A 22,366-nucleotide genomic window follows, 5' to 3' on the forward strand; every position below is an offset into this window, starting at 1 on the left:
ATATAACTCAGGCTTAACCACTTCAACCCTATGTACCTCATTGACCGGAGTCCCCCATGGTGCTATAGCCTAATAGGCCCGCTCTTTTTTCTCTTTGCCGAAAATAGCAGATCTACAAGCTCGGCTTATAGATCTGATATTTTTGCCGAATGTTCGCCCTCAGTCTAGGGACGTTTGATTTCATGTGGTTGAGAAGCCAGTCCTTAGGAAACGTACAATGTAGTCAGTAATGTCTCGCCATAAGTAACATACTAGTTGCACAGTACACATATTACATATTCAAACAATGTAAATTGGAGAAAAGAGGTTTCTCTTTTCAGCAACGATATGTACTTTTAAGCCATTAGTATCCACTGTACGTTTCTTAATGAGATCATGTTGGGTTGAAACACCTGAAGTCACGGTCCAGGTGAAATAATACGACGATGAAGGCAATGAATTAGTAATCATGCTCTTCTCGTATTCTCATGCACAAGAGTGGCCCGCCAGAAACTCCTGCATTATTTGGGGCTTTAATACAGCCTGCGTATAGCGTTAAAACTGCTTCCCATGCTAGCTCGGCTCCTAGAAGAAGTAGTTTATCATGCAAACTGTTTATGTTCAGACAGAAAGAGGCCTTTTTCCACATCACGTTTTGCAGAGGGCTTTGGGTACAGGTATGTGGTTGATGAAGAAGGAGTATTTTTGTGCTTGTGTAATGTGTATACCGTACATCGGTACAGTATATGAGTGTGAGTGTATTAGTTCTAAGCATATGAAGCCCATGAGCACAGCCTGTGGAGTCAGGAGGTAAGAATATAAAAACTGGATAAGGTAAAGCAGTGGTTCTCAAACTGGGGACTCCAGAGGGTCCCCGGCTAAGTTGCGGTGCGACGCGTTGTGAGCTTGTATATCTACTATTTTTGAAAAATCTGGACAAATCTTGAAAAGTTGTGAAAGATTTGGAATACTATATATATTCTTCTTTTTTTTTTTACACAAAAACACAAATCTCCTCTTATGGGGGTCTACGACACTTTCTTTGCAGATTTATTTGTCCGCAAATTTGACTTTGCGGACAAATAAAATGTTTGAGAACCACTGATGGAAAGAAAGAGACAAATTAGAAAAACGTCACAGAACAAAGGTTTACCTCAGCACTCTTAATGAGCGAAAGATCCTCCTTTAAGCGTTTCATGAGCTCTTTTCTCAAGTGTTTTGGTGACGATCCAACTTCCTGTTTTACCTGAAGTGTGTGCAGACACTAGATGCTGTAGTTTTGTTTAGTTTAGTTTTTTCCCCGAAAAAGCTATTCAAGTCAGCCAAAACTACATAGAGTATTGGAAAGGCATGCAGGGATTTGTCTTGAGATTAAGAGGAAAAGAACCTGAATCACAAAGCCACTGTTTGATTAGAACATCACATGCTTGGTTCCCATAGACTGGCATCTGATGCCATTAGGAGGAAACGCTAGTCGTTTTGATTAGCAGCCTTTCAGAATTTATCGGAAGCCAGAGATCCCACAGCTTGAATCACATGAGTTAGATTGAGCTGTTTTCATGAAGACAACAATCACTTTCAGTAGTTGCATGGCAAACGCGTTAGTCTCCCTTACCTTCAATTAAGTCCCACAGCACTTGAAGGAGCACTTCACCCATTTTCAACCTTATCCTCATATAATTGGTCCAAACTAAACGCTCATTGCAAGCGGGTACCAACTCTGTCTACTGGCTCTGCGTCCCATTGGTGCACTGTGGACAGTTCAGAAACCTGCCTACCAATGACATCCTCAAAGTGGATTCCAAGCTAATAGAAACTACAGTCTCTCTCTTCATACTGTAGAAAGTTTGCATGCTGAAATAGAAGACATTGTTTCGTAAAATAAATGAATAAAAACAAGTTTGAAACGACCAAACCTGCCTACCGATGATGTCAATGGTAGGCAGGTTTCTGAACTGTCCACCACAGCCCTGAGACAGAGTGAGTTAGACAGAAGTGGTGCCATCTTATACTGAGCAATAGTGAGGATCAATTATATTAGAGGACCATTTATATTACACGATTGAAAATGGGTGAAGTGGTGCTTTAAGAAAAGTAGAGTAACTTGCGTGGAATGTGTCTAAGACTGTTCAACAACTCATGACTGAATTATTCCAATTGACCTTTTAACTGATCAGTCACAAAATGAATGAAAGTTTGGTTACAAATCTCTCACTTTTCCATCATAGTTACTCATTTTCTGAAGCCCAAACCCAATAGTCACACTGTAATCTCACCAAAGCCCCATCACCAGATCCAACTCACACACTCATACAGGAGACAAGGTTAGTTACACACACATTAAGACATCTTGTATCCATTTTTAAAAACATTTATGGTTCCTCACAAAGCCAATAACATTTAACAAAATAAGACTAAATATGCATCTTATCAGTTGGCTTAAGGCTCGTCACCTCTTTTAATAACAGTGAACAACACAGTACAATAATAACAACAACTAAAGCAGGCCAGTAAAAGCCACCCTTCACCAGTTAAGATAGAGCATATTACCCGTAATGCTCAGGAATTCTGAGCCAGTGGTTCTCAAAGTGGGGGTCCGGGGTCTCCCAGGGGTCCTTGAGGGGGTTTCCCAGCTATGTTGTTGATAGTTAGGAACCAAATGGACCCTTACAGATCTGTGACGCTCAGTGTGTACAAATGGAACCAAATGGACCCGTCATTTGCACACACAGAGTTATGGAGGTCCTAATGCATACTTAACTGGGGTCCTTGAAATTAAAATGTTTGAGAACCACTGCTCCAAGCAGACCATTTAAGCCAGAAGCACAATGACTACTCAGGCAGTACAATGCATGCACAATAACACGCTACTGCTGGCATGAAGCGAAATAGAGGAAAATGCATGAACAGGAAGTCACACCTGACTGTACTTCCAAAACGACAAGAAAAAGCGAGTACAGGCTGTGAAGCAGAATAAAGAACGCTGCTGCTGGAGACCGGAAGAGAGCACAGGATCTAAAATATAACAAATATTTTTGCATTATGAGTGAACTAGCATTATGAGCATGCATCTAGGGCTGCAACCCTTAATGTTAATCCAACTGATCGATTATTAAAAAAGAAGAATTGATGATTTAATAAAGTAATCAATTATGGCAATAATTGATCTATATATTTTTTTGCATGACACCATTTGCGACAAAGATCGATTCGTTAATACATACAAATAAAATTATATTACAAAAAATTTGCTTCATGATTACTTGATTAATCGAAAAAGTACTCGCTAAGAAAATAATGAATAGTTGCAGCCCTGCTACTTTTCCTTATGATGGTACTTTCACATATACGGTTCAACAGAAATAAATGGATTAAGTAGCACACAAGGCCATTTGGAAAGCAACCACCGCCCTCAGGGAAGATCAATAATGAATTAAACAACAAGGAGTTAGTGGCAGCAGCTTGAGAGGGATAGAACCATCTGTCAATTACTATCATTAGCAGTACACAGCAAGACAATGTTAAGTATGGAATGGAATTCATATGGCATCCTACAGCATGTCATAGCTGAGCCCAGCACCTGCGCACAAGCAAATAACATCTTGGCGTCTAGTACTTGCCAGCCCGACCTCCACCAGCAAGACACCCAATAAAAGGCACTTTCGCAGAGAATCCCATGCAAAGCAACCCTTAAGGACAATTTATGCTTGGAGTGAAGTGTCGAACGAGGCGTCACGCTACGTGGTTCTGAGATCTGAGCATTCTTCCTGTCTGCGACTCACCGACAGCCTCGCCAGAAAATGTAAACTAAAAATGTGAACGTGTCTCGTCGCGCATCTCCATGGTAGCGGAGCTTACCTCGTCTTCCCAACCAATCAGAGTACGTGACATTCTAGGAAGCGTATGCGACCTTTAATTTTTCCCAGGGGCGACGCGACATTGCGACACATTTCTTTGTCATTTGGACCATTGGTTCTCAAAGTGGGGTCCGGGCAAAAGTAGTTAATAAAGCATCACAATGCTATTTTAACCGCTTTATCCATGTATTTGTTGGCTATTCAAAAATAGCAGATCTATTTTAATTTTTTTTTATTCTTTGAAAAATCTAGAAAATGTTTGGAATCATTTGGAATTTTCTTAACATAATACAGATTTCAGATAGGGGTCCGTGGCCAAATATAGATCAATTTGGGGGTCCTATCAGTTTGAGAACCTACTGGTTTAGACGTCACTTTCATCGCGCGACGCACCGCCGTTCGCCACTTTGTCGCTCCAAGCAAGCAAATTGGCCTTTTAAGAAATCCCATATTAGCGGAGCTTGTTCCTTACCTCTTTCTTGCGGTTCTTGAGCATGTTCTGGAACTTGGACAGCTCCTTGTCCTGCTCGGCCTTGATGCGCTTGGCCTCGTCCCGCAGCCGGTTGGTGTGGTCCTGTTCCAGACGCTCGATGGTCTGCTTCTGCTTCCTCTCCAGGTTCTCCACCTCCAGGTCGTACTGACGCTTCTTCCCCTAATCCATAATAGATCAAATAGATTAATAGGCCGAATCATCAGGACATCAACACAACCAAAAATGTATTTATGGTAGTAGTGACAGCAGCGTCGCATTGGAAAAGGCCACTTATGGTATTGTTGGAACCAAATGGACCCATAAGGGTCCATTTTAGGGATGTCCGATATTATCGGCCGATATTAGCATAGAAATCAATATCGGAAAATATCTGTATCGTTTTTTGATTTATTTTTAAATAAGTTACAGGAGTTCTTACTGTATGGTGTGTGATATGAAATGTGAGCTTACCATAATCACAGTAATCCCCGTAAATATCGGTATCGGTTGATATCGGTATCGGAAATTAGGAGTTGGACAATATATCGGTTATCGGTAAAAAAGTCAATATCGGACATCCCTAGTCCATTTGGTTCCATTTGTGCACTCTCAAGGTCCTTACACACCGGCGAATATGCGAATATACGAAAAATTCGGACTCGTTCCGAATAATTAAAAGACGCTTTTTCGCTTCGCGAAACTGATGTGGACGCTTGCATTGACTTTATAAGGTTTAAAAAAAAAACGTATTTATTCGCATGAAGAATTCGCCCCGGTGTGTAAGGACCTTCAGAGTTATGGGGGGGAGGGGTCTGCGGCCCTAAAGGATACCATACTGGGGGGCCTTGAAATTAAAGACGTGATGAAATGAAAATCAGGTGCGAGTGGAGGAACACGAGCAATGGGAATAACACAGCTGAATGTAATCATGATTTATAATTATTCGTAAGAGCTTGCTGGGACTTTTAGGGACTTAAGACATAAAAATACACAAACAAAAATTGGTTATAAAAAAAGAAGGATTTTTTTCCCTTTATTGTTAGGAATGTCCTCATTATGACCATGGATATGCTCCATAAGTGTGAAAAACATATTTGAAAAGGTTTGAGAATCACTGGTCTAACGGCCCCTCTCCCTGCTGGTGAACTCACGGTGGTCTCCTGTTCGAAGCGGCGGTAGATCTGCTCTCTCTGCTGCTGCAGCTTGTTGCTGAGCTGCTGCTGAGCCCTCTGCTCCTCCTTCTGCAGGAGACGCAGCTCCCGCAGCTCCTGGCGCCTGAGGAGGAGTACAACAAACAAAAAGTACAGTTTTGGACATATGAGGTTTCCACTCAACAGAGACATCATGTTGTATTACAGTTAACTGAAGGTGTTGTGGGGAAACAGAATTCCATTCGTCGACATTACACCTCTCGTTATGAAACAAAAAGTGGTTTAGTTTTCCCTTTTTTTTAAAGTACCAGTTCAGATCTGTAGTTTATGAATCGCATAACATCAGATCATGACAACAACGGAAACAAAACACACCGCACTTGTCGTAACAAGTGCGGTGTGTTTCCAGTGTCTTTAATGAGATGGAATACATGGAACGTTGACGTCAGTAATAATAATATGAGGCATCCATCATGCGCCCATGAACCCATCTGCCACCGGTAAGAATCTGTGGGAGTTGTGAAGTTAACAGGGAACTATTTGAGGCTAGCATGTTAAATGGGTCACATTCCATAATTAGGCAGGCCAGGGGGACTGGGTAGGGCTCGGTCACGATTACAAAATGTAAGTTGACGATGAATTCTCATGCAAATAATTGCAATTAACGATTTAATTGTATTTTTGGCATTGAACATTGGAACGCATGTATGAATTTAAAAAAGATTTCCGTTTGCCTTTTAGGCTTTGTTGTAAAAAGAAATTGCACAGGGCAGCTATGACAAAAGATTACTGACATATTTAATCATTTAATACTTTCAAAAAGATTGAAACAATTAATACATAGCTGTCTGATCTACAAGCTTACAACGCGTCAGGAGGTGTACACCGTTAGCCTCGCTCTCCCCCGGCCCCCCCCCCCCCATTCATTCGCTAACAAGTTAATTCATACATACACCCACAAGTCAGTCTGTCTCTCTACGTTCAACCTCACTCTCCTGTCTCTCTACGTTCAACCTCACTCTCCTTTCTTCATTCTCATTCGCTTCAAGCTAACTCACACATTCCCACAGAGCAACTCAGGTGGTCTTTTTAAGCAGACCAACATCTCTGTTCATTCTACATGCTCAGCATTGCCAGCTGTGTTCTGCAGCCTGTCAGCGTTCAAACTCCCTCCACCTCCCCGGCCTCCTCCCTGTGGCATTTAGTTGTCCATGTTAATGGATGATTCTGTGGATTGTACTGTTGATATGAGTGTATCTTAACTATTCATTGAAAGGTTCAATGTTTTTATGTTCATGTAAATAACTGTATTTTAGGCTCTGCTTTGGGGGTTTGTGATCTGTTTGTGACCGCCAATCTGAACGCATAAAATGGTAAATGGTTGTTCCTGAGCTGAAGTGTCTAACTGAAATGTTTGAAAATGTATGAACATTTGACAATTATGCAAAATAATTATGATTATGAATAATTGCGATTAGGCGATTATGTCATAATCGTGACAGCCCTAGGGACGGGTCCTACCTCAAGAACCTCATCTCCTCGTTCTTGAGGTCGCTGTCCGTGACGATCTTCGACGTGGTCACGCTGACCTCCACGCCATCCACCATGAACTTGCGGGTCTTTTTCAGAGTCTTCTTCTGTCGTTTCATGTCCTGCAACCAAGACAACAAAAAAGAAAGACAAGCCATCTCCGGTTTACTTCCCGTATCTGCGTGACGTAGGCGGCTGCCTTTTTAGGAGACCGGAATTAAAAGGTAGGGTAAGTGATATCTTTGGGTTAAAACAAAAAGTATTTTGTTAAAAGGTTAAAGCACTATATTCTGATAATAATCATTGCTATAGAGTGTTTGTTCAGTAACAGGAGTCTCCCCGTCTCTCCAGCTCTTTAATAAACAGAAAATACATTTTCCGGTAGGTGTCAAAATCTCAGCCAATCAGGAGAAAGTACCAATTTTTAAGCTTCATTTTTATAGTGTTCCAGTTCTAATTTGCCTGCTCATTTCTTAGTGTCATCACTTCCAATTTCACTTATTTAATCTATATCCTGATTGAGTGCATTCTCTGTTTTATAAAGAGCTGGAGAGACAAGGAGACTCCTTTTACTGAACAAACACTCTATAGCAATGAGTACTATCAGAATATAGAGCTATTTAACACTTATTTTAACCAAAGAAAATCACTTACCCTACCTTTAAGTTGGAGTCTTAATTCCAATGGGAGAACTGAACATGAACAGTTTCTGAAGCCTTCTTTAGCCCCATGGTCACTGAACTAAATATTGAACCCAATCGCCACAAGCCACACAATATTCAGAACATTTTGACACTTTTTTCAGAGAGACAAATCAGGAGAAAATCAACTTATTATCGACCTTTCTTTGTTCCAGCAACACACTCTCGTGAGATCTAGCCCCAGTAAACATGGGACGTTCGCGAGATTTGGCCACATTGGCCATTTGTGTACAATTTTGCCACAGTGGCTACAATAAGGGTGACGTATCTCTCTAAATCTACCATCTTTGCCTGCAATAAAACAAAAACTCAGACTAAATGTGAAAACAAAGTTTTTTCAAACTATAAAATTTAGCTCTGTTTAATATTTTAAGTGTATGTTATTAAGGAAATGGTATTACCTGTACAGACATTGAACCGGGCTCTTTACTCTTGGACAGGAAGCTGGATATGGACAAGTTGAGTTCATAGCTGTTGCTGTCTGCAGCAGAGCTGCTCCCGGAATCCGAGTCCTTCTCTATGTCTGGCTTGACCGCCACTGCAGGGCTTCCATGTTCCCATGTCTTGGTTTCTGACTCTGCTTCACTCTCGGGGACAGAGACGGTATCCTGAACGGAGCTGTCCTCTCCGGCGGCAGCAGCCATTTTGTCCTCCTCTATCTCGTCGAGGGCCATCTCGGGAATGTCCGGCGTCTCCGAAACCGCGGAGGTCGCCTTGGCTTCCTCATCGACTCCGTCCGTGGGTTCAGCTCCCGTCCGTTTCTCTGGTTCAGCCTCCTCGCTGGCCTGCGCATAGTATGATCATATTTAAAAAAAAACTAAACTTAAATAAAATGTTACATTTTTTGTTTTGTTTTGTTTTTTGTTGCAAAAATAGCTGATCTACAAGCTCACAACACATGTGGGCTTGTAGATCTGCTATTTTTACCTTTTATTTTTTCACCTGATGTTTTCATCAGGATGGGGGACAATTATTTTAGCACTTAGCACACCTAGTGATAGCTAGGTGTGCCAAGTACTATGTCATAGCTCAAAACAAGTGTTAATATTTTAATTGTGGTGAAAACCGGGGCAATTTGGTAGAGAATGTTTTAGAGATATGTGTCGGGGACTTGAAAGCGGGACGTCTGGTCACCGTACCTGTGCCTCGTGTGCAGACTGCTTCTCTGCTTCCTCCTGGGGGACCCTATCCTCAGTTTCCCCTCCAGGTTCAGCCTCTTTGGTCTTCTCCTCCAGCGTGTCCTCAGTGGAATGCTCTGCAGCATCTAACCTGACGCCTGAGGCTCCGCTTACACTCGCATCAGCATCAACCTTCGATTCTGTTCCAGTCTCTGCGCTTGTATGTGGGCCATTTTCACCTACGAGTGACGACCTATCCTCTACGGCCTCCTGTGTTGACATGTCCTCAGACAGTCCTGTGCACTCTGGAGTTGAGTTTTGAACACACACACACACACACACACACACACACACACACACACACATTGTGCAGAAGACGTTTAGAAGGCCACAGGCTTAATTATTTTTGGAAACGTATTACTACAGCTACTTTATAAAACAAATAAACTATTAATTTCCATGTAATGTTATGTACCAGGTCAGATCTGTGGTTTATGACGTGTAATAAAAATGTGTAATAGATCATGTTTTACCAATATCAAAAGTACTGTCAAGAGATATGCATACATACATTACATACTGTACATACCTGTGCACTGTTCTTTTGCAGTAGTCCCTTCTGAGATGAAACCTGGTTCTTCTGGTACAACTTGTGGTTGCTCCCCTGACTCTGTGCATTCAGCAGGTTGGACAGGCATGTCAGAGTCTTCAGTGCTTGCTTCTTTTTCTTCCTCTTCATCCTTTACTTTGGCCTCTTCAGGTTCCATGTGTCCCGTTACTCCAGAAGACTTGTCTTCCATTCCCCCAACTTGCACCTACAATTACAATTTAAGGCATTTATCAAGACGCTCTAGTCCAGAGCAATGTAAAAGCCCAATCTTAGCCTCGATACCGGGTAAACCAGGTCTAAACCAGTGCTTCTCAAACTTTTTCGTGTCAAGGACCCCCAGATTGATATGTATTTGGCCACAGGACCCATTCTGAAAATGTTTTGTATCAGGGACCCCCAGAAGAGAAGATTTGTGTAAAAAAAAAAAGTCAAGGTTTTTCCCCAAAAATATTTTTGAATAGCCAAAGTATAAATGAATAAAGTGGTTAAAATGATTGTGACGCTATATTTACTAATTTTGCTGGAGACCCCCTGGTACCTGCCCCAAGGACTCCTGGGGGGTCCACGGACCCCACTTTGAGAACCACTGGTCTAAACAACATGCCGTACATTTGAAACTGTAGGATACTACAGTAGGTAAACAATGAATCTAACATCTGTCCAAACAACATGCCATATAAATCACATTCTCCACATTTGTGGTCGAGAAAAACAAATGTAAGAAAACTAAAAACATGAGATCAAGTGACCAAGATGTGTCTGCATGCATAGCAGCCATATCTTGTTCAGTCGAGCTTCAATCAGTGTTGATTCTGTCGACTAAAACGATGACGAAAAATGTTCGTCGACTGCCTTTTTTCACTGATGAAAACGAAATAAAAACGATATAAAAACTAAGCTATGATGACTAAAACTATGATGACTAAAACAAATAAAAACTAGACTAAAATGTTAGGGAGGGACTAGTGGAGAAGAGATCCAGTAGAAGTAGAGATCCAGTAGAACTAAAACTCACAACGTGTCGCGCTGCGACGCGTTGTGAGCTTGTACTGTAGATCTGCTATTTACAGCATGCAACCAAGTGTAAAAATCAGCCATTAGACGACATCAAGGCCTGCCAAAATACATATTAGTCGACTAAATCAACTGTAGATTTAGTCGACTATAATATTGATGATATTTAGTCGACTGAAAACTAGACAAAAACTAAAATATTTCAGATGATTAAAATTAAATGGAATTTTCAAAATACTATGACTAAAACTAAATCAAAATGTACTGTCAAAATCAACACTGTCTTCAATTACCTCCTTTTCCTCCTCCCCCGTTTCTTGACTAACTGTCACAGAGTCTTGTTGGGCAGCTGGTGTATGTGATGTCTCTTCTGGTTGTGACACCACCAGGCCAGCAGGGGTCTCCTCCAGATGGCCCTCGCTGGGCTTAGGCTCGGTGGGCTCCTCTGAGAGTGACTCCTCCTTGGTGGGTTCTGGTGGTCCTGTGGCCAGGTCTGTCACAATTTATTACATAACATAACAGTCACAAATTGTTTCCATTCAGCTGTATGTTCATTCATTTTCAGAAATTAAAGCGGCACTATGTAACTTTTTTTTTATTGAATAAAATGTAATTTTGTCCAATCTGTGTGGTAGAGTATGTTAATACAATATAACTTATACAATTGGGGTGGTTGTATTTTGTCTCCCTGCTCTTCTATTGAGACATTTAGATCAGGTCAATGGGCATGTCTCACCTAGACACAGGATCTGACACAAATTTTGACCTGATGGTCAAAATTGAATTTATTTTTGGCAGGAAACCAGGTTCAAATCCAGGGTAGAAGACTAAAGTTACATAGTGCAGCTTTTAAAAAAAAATTGGCTCTAATACAGTAGCAGATGAAATAGCAGATCTACAAGCTCACGGCGCGTAGATCGGCTATTTCCACTATTCTTTTACAAATATGGCCCATTTTGTCCATTATTAATTATTGGTACTGGTCACTGTCAGTCTTTTTATATCAATTACACACCGCATGAAGCCTTGAATTCATGGAGATGTTGTTGACGCATTCCTAAACCAATGACCGGCGTTAGGCTCTATGCACAGCAGCCATATTGTAAAGACATTCACAGGTGTGATACTAATTAAGGCTCTGTTCCATTCTGGTCAAACAGTCAGGGTGCTGATGTTGTGCATGTTGGCTCTCTGGAAACACTCTGCTACACCAGTGGGTCTCAAATTGAGGTCCAGGGACCCTCACGGTTCCTTGAGGGAGTTCCAAATGGCGAGTTACGTGAGCGTAACTCCGAGAGTGTACAGACGGGTCCATTTGGTTCCATTTGTACACTCTCAGAGTTAAGGGGGTCCTTGAAATTCAAAAGTTTGAGAACCACTGTGCTACACTAAATGGAACAGAGCCTTCTTTAGTATCATTGGTAACATCTGTGAAGGAAGTGAGGAAGAGGCCCAATTTCTTCACAATATACTGCTGTGCATAGAGAGACTCTTTGAGTGAAGACAGAGTGCAGGATTCGAATTAATCGTCAGCTAAAATGTCATGATGGCGACAGCCAGGCCTACCTGCTGTGGCCAGGTCTTCGTTGCTGGAGTCGGACACCTCGTTGAGTTTGTCCTCCTCGGCCCGGTCTGCCTCGCTGGTCCCCAGGCCTTCATCAGAGAGCTTATCGCCTTCATCAGAGAGCTTAGTATCCTCCGTCTTCTCCGTGACGGCCTCCAGAGCCACGGAGGAGGAGGCAGCAGGGACGTCCTCGGTGCTGGCCACGCTGGCGTCTGAGGGTGCCCGCTTGTGACCGGGTGTCACCTGAACCAACCGGAGGTTAAAAAAAGAGGACAACGGCAGAACAGTAAGTGATGGGGGGGGCATCAGAATACCTCAGCATCAGATATGACTTCAAATCAATAATCACCATTATTTCTAAGTTTTGCCTCGATTCCGATATTAGATTAGATAGATTTAAAGGCGCTCTTTTCTTTACGGCACCATCGTACAACGAAGTATAATACAGGGCTTTAATTAGATGAATCGATTTAGTTGATTATAACTACTTCTCGATTAAGTCGGTTATTGAATTCTAAAAGTCGTTTTGAATATATTGTCGGTTAATTGCCCAGCCCGAATCACAACGCAAGGTGGGAACTACCCGTGGTATAAATAGCCCTCCATCCATACCTGAGGTACATCTGCCTCCTCTTCCTCTTCTTCGTATTTGGCTTCTTCAATCTCCTCTGTGACTTCTGCTTTGGCCTCAGCGATCAGCTCTCTCACAGGTCTGTTCTCCACTACGTTGCAGACAAAGGGATGCTGCGTGGGCAGACAGACACACAATGGACCATAAAGACTGGCATCTTTTTCTTTGAAGGCAGATAAGAAAAATAAATACCGTTTGTAACAGCAGGTAAACTCACCTGTAGCAGCTGTGCTGTGTTCCACCTGTTGTCCACATTCTTATCCAACGCCCTCCGAAGGAAGTCGCTGAATTCGGGTGACCTGCCAATTAGAAAATAAAATAAATGAATCGATATATTAATCGAATGTATGTGAACCAGACTGAACTCCGAAGGGAAAGAATCCCAGTCGTCCATGATGCGTACTGGTCGCCTCCCCAGGCTGGTGTTCCACGCACAACTAGCTGGGAAGAGACCCAACATTTCAGGATTCGAATTCAAAAATAGCAAAAGTATTAGATCTACAAGCTTGAAACGTGGCACCGCCGCTCTAATAAAATAGATTGTTTTGTTTTCTTTCTCATCATAATCAAACTGTAGTATGATCAAGTATGGCATTAGTGCTTCATTAGTGCTTATAAAACCACGGTGAACTACGGACTTGCGCGACTTATTGCATTTCTAAAACGGTTACGAAATATGGCAACATGAATATCATAGACATATCGCAATAAAAAAAGAAAATTGGCAATTCCACCGTCCCCGTGACTGCCAACACAAACCAGAAAGTTGCTGTGCAAATGAATGGAAGGTACCGGAGTGTTCTGTCACATTATCTGTTTTCTTTTAAAGACATTTATAAAACCTTGCACAGGGCAGGCCGAGGATTACATCTTCTAACCGTCGTGTCCGGAGACCACCACCAGGGGTCCAAATTAACCCTTATGAGTCTGTAACTCTCAGGGTCAGTAGCTTATGTGTTAGAAGGTAGAAAGTACAAAAGGGCAGTGATGCGGCTTGCCTGGAAAGGCTTCCTTCTCTGGCTACAAGGGCAAACATCCGACAGAGCTTCATCACCTCGCCTGGTAGAAGCTCTAAGGAGCATTTCACAGCTTCCAATATCGTCCATAATGCGTCACTCACAGAGCTTTTTGAGAATTCCTCATTCATCCTCACCATAGCGCTGTTCTAAGTGAGAGAGTGTGCAAATAAAACCAAAATGGACCCAGTGGTCCTTTTGGACCCGCTGTTGCTCTCCGGACCCGACGTTCAGAACCAGTGGTGTAGCCGACAGAACCGGCCGTGGAAGTAAAGTGTGAGACTGCATTTGAAAAGTTAGGCGAAGTTTAGTCAAGCCATTTACGTATTCATAACTGTAGCATCTTTTAAAGTTTTGGGGGGATTAGAATAAGTGTTACATACTCTATATTCTGATAACAATCAAGGCTATAATGTTTGTTAAGTAATCTGACGTTGAATCGTTACTACAACCATGTTAAAGTCGTTTCAGCCAAGTTATTCGTCTTAATAAAGCAGATGACAGGAAAAAATATTGAATATTTTCGCAAATCTTTGAATATATATATTTTTTTTTAAGCAAACATTTTTAACTCAAATCTTTGCCTCTGGGGATTCTACAAATGTCTTCTAAATCCTAACAGTTTTTTTTAAACGTATGTTGTTTTTTATATATATATATATATATATATATATATATATATATATATATATATATATATATATATATATATATGTGAGATATGTTGGCTTGTTGACTGTGAATTTAGGATGATGAATTGAAGGATATATATATATATATATATATATATATATACACACATCTCATATATATACACATCTCAGTGGTTCTCAAACTTTCTTCATGTCAAGGAGCACACAAAATTATATGCATTTGGCCGCGGACACCCCCCCCCCTCCCCAATCCCCAATATTTTGTTCAAGGGACCCCCAGAAGCAAAGATTTTAGTAAAAAATTGATGAGCTTTTATATCTGCTATTTTTGAATAGCCAAAGAAATCCAAAGTGACACAGGTGCGTTATGGATTGAATGGGTTTAACAAGCCATCCTTCAATTCATCATCCTAAATTCACAGTCAACAAGCCAACATATCTCACTGCTCCACCTGTTCTCTGGCTATCATCAGCAGTATCATGTCATCATCTCACCATCGTGACGGCTGCATCAGTGTGGGCGGCTCTGCCTTGGCTATTTTCAGCAGCACTCTCATGGGGTTCATCTCGTGGTTGGGCGGCTCGATCTGTGCCAGCTCGATCAGGGTGACCCCCAGGGACCAGATGTCGGCCTTGTAGTCGTAGGGGCGATCCTTGGACGTTTCGCACATCACCACCTCCGGAGCCATCCTGGGACAATGGAAGTGGTTTGAGTTTTTGTACACAGGAAATGACCGGAATTAGCACAGTGTAAATGCAATGGTTTCTGCCCGACAGCGACAATATGTAAATATGTATATCTCCTAAAGGACAAAACTTTGTCTAGTAGGTGCTACTGGAGGGGGGGTGCACGTGCCAGTGGATGCCGGGACTGCACAATATGGACAATATGTCACCTCAATAATATGTATGCCATATCTCTCAATAGCGATACAATGTACAATATGACTATGGGTTCACACTTATATTTTAACCACTTAAACCCCATATGGTTGAGCGGAGTCTCTCAGGGCTCTACACTAGTGTATTTTCTGTTTTCCGTTATTGTGGGGAAACCTTCACTGAAAATAGCTGATCGACAAGCTCACAACGCATTGCGTTGCGACACGTTGTGAGCTTGTCGATCTGCTATTTTTTGCGGAAGCTTTCCCAGCAATACGGATGCTGGGGTTTAAGTATGGTAACAGTGAAAACTAAACATAAAAATAAAATAAAATGTGCACATTACAGTGCCATAGTGGTATATTGTTCTGACATTTGGTCTCAGTCTGCTGGAGTACATGAGCACATTGTTGGGAGTTTGAGTGTGAGCTGCAACATCAGAACAGATCCAGTCTGCAGATAACTGAGCGTACTAAAAAGCTTTTATCTATGTGCTTCCAGGATGTGGGTTTATATGTTGTCTCTTAGGATGGTAGGTTGGTGTGTGCATGTGCATATGTGTGTATGTGTGTGTGCATGTGCATATGTGTGTGTGTGTGTGTGTGTGTGTGTGTGTGTGTGTGTGTGTGTGTGTGTGTGTGTATTTTCAGCTGTCTCTGAACTAAAGTATAGCTTTTGTCTGTTTGCAGCAGGGGTTACAGATCACTCAAATGCATTCGGCATTGAAAGAGCCATTTCCGTCACGCCTCATTCAATAACAATTATGGTGTCACCACACAAACAGAAGACTGCCTGCCCAGCGGCTGTGTGAGACATCACTCAGATCATCAGCATTCATTTCATTCAGATCAGGATCAGGCATGGAATGGAAAAGAGTTGATGTCAGTCTGGTGGTATGCATTAGCCCGGGGACCTAGGTTGACCTACGGGTCCATTTGGTTCCATAAGTACACTCTCTGAGTTACAGGCAAGTAGGCCTGACACAATTATTACATAATCGCCTTATCGCAATTCTTTTAGATAAGCGCAATTATTTTGCATAATCGTTTCCATGTTAAAATGTTTTCAAACATTTTCCAAAATAGCGGAAATAAAAGCCTACAGCATCTACAAGCTCACAACGTTGTGAGCTTGTAGATCATCTATTTTCACTATTAATGTTTTTTTAAACAAGTATAAAGTCATTATAAAGACAATTAATCGTCAAGTAAAAGTTCATAATCGTGATAGCCCTACCTGTAAGGGTCCATTTAGTTCCTAAAAATCTATTTAGCTGGGGACCCCCTGGAACCCCCCTCAAGTCCCTGGACCCCACTTTGAGAACCACTACATGACTCACCAATAGGGAGTCCCAATGAAAGAGTCTCTTCTCTGGAATGTCTTGGTGTTTCTAGCCGAGACGCCAAAGTCAGCTGAAAGCAGAGAGAGATCCACAAAGTCAACTAATCTGATTTAATCTTAACCATCAATACATTTGAGTCACACAATAAAGGCAATAAGGGGTAGTCAAATTTTAATGTAAAATAACATATAGCATATCTCCAACTGCCACAATGTAGCCACAGGAAACATGCCTGAATAGTGCTGTGGTAAGCCTGTAAAATCGAATAAGCGTTCAATTCTGATATTAATCATTGCTAGAGTGTTTGTTCAGTAACAGGTGTCTCCCCAGCTCTTTAGTAAACAGAAAATGCATTTTCAGGTCGGGATAACAATTTTAACCAATCAGGAGAGAGATCTGAGAGAACAGGATACAGTGGAGTGAAGTGACGTGAAATTGGAAGTGATGTGATGACACAAAGGAGGGAGCAGACAAAATTGGAACTGGAACACTATAAAATTCAAGCTGATAAATGAGCACTCTCTCTTGAATTATTTAAGTGAAATTTCATAATCGTGACAGCCCTACCTGTGTGACTATTTCCATCCGTTTCTCACAGTATCACGTGAGCATGAGATTTGGCACTGTGACATTTTTTATTAAGTTCCGAGTGACTGCTTTCTAATTACTGCTATGCAGGACGCCTCATTAATGAGCCTCTGCCTACCTAACATGAATCATCAGAAAGTCTACACAGCTATACAGATGCCAAGCTACTCTGTCTCACAGTAAACACATTACATTTTGGAACACTCATAATATTATGCTTCCAATGTCCAGCATAAACAACTTGACTGAAATGTAAACACAAGTGAGGACTGTCTGCTCTTCTCCTTTGTGGTTGACAGTGGTAGAAGAAGAACTCAGATTTTCTTTTTACTTCAGTAAAAGTATCAATACAACAATATTTAAAAAATATATATATAAAAGTAAAAGGCCCTTAGTTATTCAAAATTCTTGAGTAAAAGTACAAACGTATTGGTATCAAAACATACATAATGTAAACGTTATATATATATTTTTTACAATAGCAGCAGCTCTGATAGATCACCTATTGTCAAGTTGCCACTGGTGGTTGAATGTGTTAAGAGCAATTTACTGGGAACATGAGTGTTTTGAAGTTGGCTCTGCATAACACCAGATGAGCATCTGACTCACTCTTGATTGTACGCGAGCACCCAGGTCTCTTGTTATTACATCTTAAATCAGTGATTCTCAACACTTAAGATTTCCCACAGTTTAATACGCATTAGGCCACAGACACCCACTTGAAAATACTGAACATTTTCAGATAGGTTGCCAATTTCAGCCAATCAGAGAAGAGCACCGATTTATCGTCTTCAATTTCCAGTTCCAATTTTGTCTGCTCATTTCATTGTGATTCTCTTACTCCTCCACCTTTAAATTAACACTGAAGATTTGACAGTGTGTCGTGGTACTGTAGTGATGTAGAGAAGAGGAGAATCAGAATCAGCGTTTTTGTCACATCACAGGTTTACAGGTGTAAAGAAGTGGGTGAAATATTTTTTTTCTGTGCGCGCTCCCCTAGGGGTCCTCAGAGTTACTACTGAGGGCCCGCCAAATCTTTGTGTGATGGGGAACATTAGCCGAAAATAGCAGATCGTCTATTTTTGGAGAGTTGGTGTAGAGGGAAAAAGAGCAGGCCAAGTACAGAGCCAACGGTCAACTTGACTAAGTATTGAGGGTTCAAAATGTGTGTCAAACAAGTCTATAAAGCTATCTATGAAAACGTTTAATCTGCAACACAGTTTTATAATACAATATATAACGGGGAGGTCCCTGCTTCATCTCTCTCTCAGCTAAGGGGGTCCTTGGTCTGGAAAAACGTTGAAGAACCCTGGGATAGAGGTAGAGTGAGAGCAGAAGAGAAAAGAGAAAGAAACAAGAGAGCCCATTACCCAGTTTGACATCTCCATCCATGGTGAGGAGTATGTTCCCAGCCTTCAGGTCTCGGTGGATGACCTTGTTCTCGTGGAGGTAAGCCAAGGCCTCCAGGGTCTGCCTGCACACCACGCGGATCTGGGCTTCCGTCAGCGGCCTCTCCAGTTCTGTGGATGCATTATAATACATCATTTTCAGAAAAAGGAGAAAGAAAGAAAAAAGAACCAGTGTTCCAATGGATCCAATGCTGTTATTATTTAGTCATAGGTCTTGTTAATTCTTTTCAATCATTGTTTTGATACATTTATAAAAGCCACAGGCACACAATTTACAATTTAGGCATTTAGCAGACGCTCTTGATCCAGAACGATTTACAGTAAGCAAGATAAACAGGGGGGAATACATCAAATATAAAGACATAGAGACAGAGACAGTGTAGTACCTCAGTATCATAGGTAAACCAAGAACCTATCATCAGTCTAGACTCTAAACATTATAATATCAAAAAATATATAATCTGTACATTGAAACTATACACACACACACACACTATACAGTAGGTTGCCAGGTCAACAAATGAACCTGGCATCTGTTTACATAACATGCTATCTAAATGACATTTTAACCTTTGCATAAGACTGCATGGCCGTCAAGGCAAGGGCAAGTGCTTCAATAAGCCCAAATATGCATACAGCACTATAACTTTAAAAATATTTCCAAAATTAACTAAAATAGCAGATCTACAAGCTCAAAACATGCCACAATGAGACAAAAGTAGGCCAAAAGTAGGCCACGATATGCAGATACAAGTCTTCTGCCCGACAGGGACGATATGCACAAGATGACTTCCAGTCAGCATCTTTGAAGCTACATGGAGTTTTTTTTTTTCTTTCTTTCATGTGCCGCAGTTTTAAAATAGATAAGCGGAGCGGGTCATCTGGGCATAGCGGCTTAAAGAGATGTATTCATGGTTTCCCATGGCAACTGGCAGACACCAGTGGCCTTGCACCAGTCTGAATGTAATGTATGACTGGACCATCTGGGTGGAAATAATATCGCTACGGGGGATCATGCAGGCTCCCTCAGCAGTCTCCAAGAAGAACTCTTTATGGCAGTGCTTATCAGATTGGGGTCCAGGGACCCCCATGGGTTCTCGAGGGGGTTCCGGGGAGTCTCCCCAGCATTTAAATAATTTTACAGCTATATGTCACATGCATGTATTAAAGCAAAATAAAATCTCACGACTGAAAATATGGCAGTGAAAATATGGCAACTCTTTATGGCAGTGCTTATCAGATTGGGGTCAAGGGACCCCCAGGGGTTCTCGAGGGGGTTCCGGGGAGTCTCCCCAGCATTTAAATAATTTTACAGCTATATGTCACATGCATGTATTAAAGCAAAATAAAATCTCACGACTGAAAATATTTGTATGACCAAGTCCTAATGTGTGATTTGTAAAACAGTGTGAAAGGACCCCCCCCCCCCCCCCCCATGCTCTAATCTTAAATTAATAACCGAAAATAGCCCATCTACTGTACAAGCTCTCAATGCGTCGCAGACGCATTGAGAGCTTGTAGATAGGCTATTTTTGCTGCATGCTTCCATAGAAGACATGCTGACTTCTATGGAATCCAAATGACTGAAATCAGTTTGTGGTGACTGAGAACTTTAATCCATGCCCGATCCACAAGCTCATAACGCAAATGAAACATTCATTTGTACACATTTGGACCCCTGGTGGTCTCGGGCCTCTGCGTGGAGAACCAGTGGGGTACAGCAGGTCAACGGTATATTAGTTACTTGGAACAAGTGGCGAGGTGTTTCTCCAAAGCTTACAAACAACACAAAAGAAAGTGCTGAGCTATTAGAAGTGGGCTAACCACTCCTGGAAATATGAGCCAACATAATTATACAGCTGGACTGCTCTCTCCAACTGGGGAGAAGGAAAAAGAACAACCACACACAGAGAGAGAGAGAGACACAGGGAGAGAGAGAGAGGACGTTTCTGGAGGACGAAATGAAAAGAGAAATGAAAACCTCCAGAACTTTGACATTCTTTTCTGGGGTTGTTTCTATGAAGAGTTTGGTTGGGGACTTACCCAGCATGACAGCATCCACTGCCCCGCCCGCACAGAACTCGATCAGAATCTGTAGACAGAAGACAAAAGTCAATAATAATATTGCTGTTGTCGGGCAGAAATCCTATCCCCATATTTTTGTCTCTCGCCCCACTTATCATAGTACAGCGTCACGCAAAAGCATCAAAAGTAGCAGATCGAAACGCAGCGCGAATCGATGCATTTTGAGCTTGTAGATCTGCTACTTTTGATACTTGAATATGAATCCTGAAAGTGAAAAGTAACAGTTTTGGACATATAAGGTTTCCACCCGACAGACGATTTACTATATTTAACTGGTTCTCAAAGTGGGGTCCGGGGACCCCCAGGGGTCCTTGATGGGGTTCCCCAGCAAAATTGCTTAATACAGCATCCAAATCCATTTAACCACTTGAACCCTATATAGACTTCAGCCATTGGAAAATAGCAGATCTACAAGCTCACAACCTAATTCCCTTCTGTCAGCATCAACATGCGAACGGTGTTCAGGCCATACTGACTTCAGTTTCCACACAGAAAGGCAGCAGTGAGATGGAGCCTTTTCACGGTGCTCCAGTTACTCGGCCACTTATCGTGTTGTGTTGTTAGCCTCGTGGCTCGTACTCCATCCTTGCAGTTTGTAAGCTGCTCTGGAAAAGAGCATCTGCTAAATGTCTCGCTGTGCGGCGACTATCAAAATAAACTGTTAGTCGCTGAGGGGCTAAGTCGGGGAAACGTTTACCTGCCAGACGCTGGTTGTCAATAAATCATGAAATTGGTTGCGCTCGGGTGGCGCAGAAGTAAAGCGCCTGCCCACCACCGCGGAGGTTGTGGGTTTGAATCCACTGTGGTGCATCCGGCTTTGTCGAGCGTCTACACGAACACAATTGGCCCGTGTTCTGGGAAGGGAATATAATTGGCTACTTAATAAAAATAAAATAAAAATAAAAACTGTTCATTTTACCGGCATAATTTAACATAAAGCGAAGCGTATAACGGTTAGCAAAGTTGGACATCCCCCCGCTCACCCCCTCAGCATTTTCATTTATAAAATTGCCATGCAGGTGAGCAGCTAATTTTACTACTACTGACTGACGTAACAACCATAACAACCCATTAAGCTGTCTATACCTGACACCAACACTCACATTGTACCGCGTTGTCAATTAGTGCTAGCTACTGTACTACAGATATCGTTGCTGTCGGGCAGAAACCTCTTAACTTCATATTTTACTTTGTGTTTTTTCATAAATGAATGCCCTACTTGATTATACTACAGTGTCACACAAGAGTATCAAAAGTAGCAGATCTGCAAGCTCAAAACGGGGCGTGAGGTGATGCATTTTGAGCTTGTAGATCTGCTACTTTTTCATTTGAATGCTGAAAAGTAACAGTTTTGGACATATGAGGTTTTCACCCGACAGCTCTAGACGATATACTGTACCACCTTTTCCATGGTTTATTTTGCTAGAGGTTGCAGTTGTAGCACATTTACAGTAAACTATATGGCTGCTACAATTAATCAAACTAACCAATTTTATTGATTATAAAACCAGATTAACCACTTGCGCCCCATAAAAAAAATAGTGAAAATAGACGATCTGTTTTGAGCCCGTAGAGCTTGTTATTTTCACTATTTCTTAAGTTATTTTAAAAGATGCGCTGCTGCTTCAAGTTCACACATATCAATTTACTCAAAACCTGCTGCCAAATAGCAGCCCGAGGGTTTGAGGTGAAATGACTTCCTTTTCATGTTGGCTCCATTTGACCTGCAGGGGAAATGTGATTTGAGTAATAAAAAGATTTGAC

General features: G+C 41.7%; 1 protein-coding gene across 4 annotated transcripts in view; it reads right to left on the reverse strand.

Moving 5' to 3' along the window:
• The window catches only part of slka (STE20-like kinase a), a 46,520-nt gene that overhangs the window by 11,348 nt on the left and 12,806 nt on the right, over nucleotides 1-22,366 (reverse strand). For 2 of the 4 annotated variants that reach the window (XM_080449864.1, XM_080449863.1), the window contains exons 3-17: nucleotides 20,561-20,609; nucleotides 18,479-18,628; nucleotides 16,518-16,590; nucleotides 14,792-14,986; nucleotides 12,845-12,926; nucleotides 12,609-12,740; nucleotides 11,999-12,239; nucleotides 10,726-10,925; nucleotides 9,398-9,623; nucleotides 8,830-9,113; nucleotides 8,092-8,475; nucleotides 6,981-7,111; nucleotides 5,460-5,583; nucleotides 4,309-4,488; nucleotides 1,133-1,225 (exon numbers count right to left, since the gene is read on the reverse strand). In XM_080449864.1, coding sequence (XP_080305990.1) covers nucleotides 1,133-1,225; nucleotides 4,309-4,488; nucleotides 5,460-5,583; nucleotides 6,981-7,111; nucleotides 8,092-8,475; nucleotides 8,830-9,113; nucleotides 9,398-9,623; nucleotides 10,726-10,925; nucleotides 11,999-12,239; nucleotides 12,609-12,740; nucleotides 12,845-12,926; nucleotides 14,792-14,986; nucleotides 16,518-16,590; nucleotides 18,479-18,628; nucleotides 20,561-20,609 — 2,544 coding nt within the window. The remainder of the gene's footprint in view (nucleotides 1-1,132; nucleotides 1,226-4,308; nucleotides 4,489-5,459; nucleotides 5,584-6,980; nucleotides 7,112-8,091; nucleotides 8,476-8,829; nucleotides 9,114-9,397; nucleotides 9,624-10,725; nucleotides 10,926-11,998; nucleotides 12,240-12,608; nucleotides 12,741-12,844; nucleotides 12,927-14,791; nucleotides 14,987-16,517; nucleotides 16,591-18,478; nucleotides 18,629-20,560; nucleotides 20,610-22,366) is intronic. The other 2 variants (XM_080449866.1, XM_080449865.1) reach the window with 1 other exon arrangement.

The sequence above is a fragment of the Gymnoscopelus braueri genome (genome assembly GCF_963280865.1).
Source record: "Gymnoscopelus braueri genome assembly, chromosome: 14".
Classification (NCBI taxonomy): Eukaryota; Metazoa; Chordata; class Actinopteri; order Myctophiformes; family Myctophidae; genus Gymnoscopelus; species Gymnoscopelus braueri.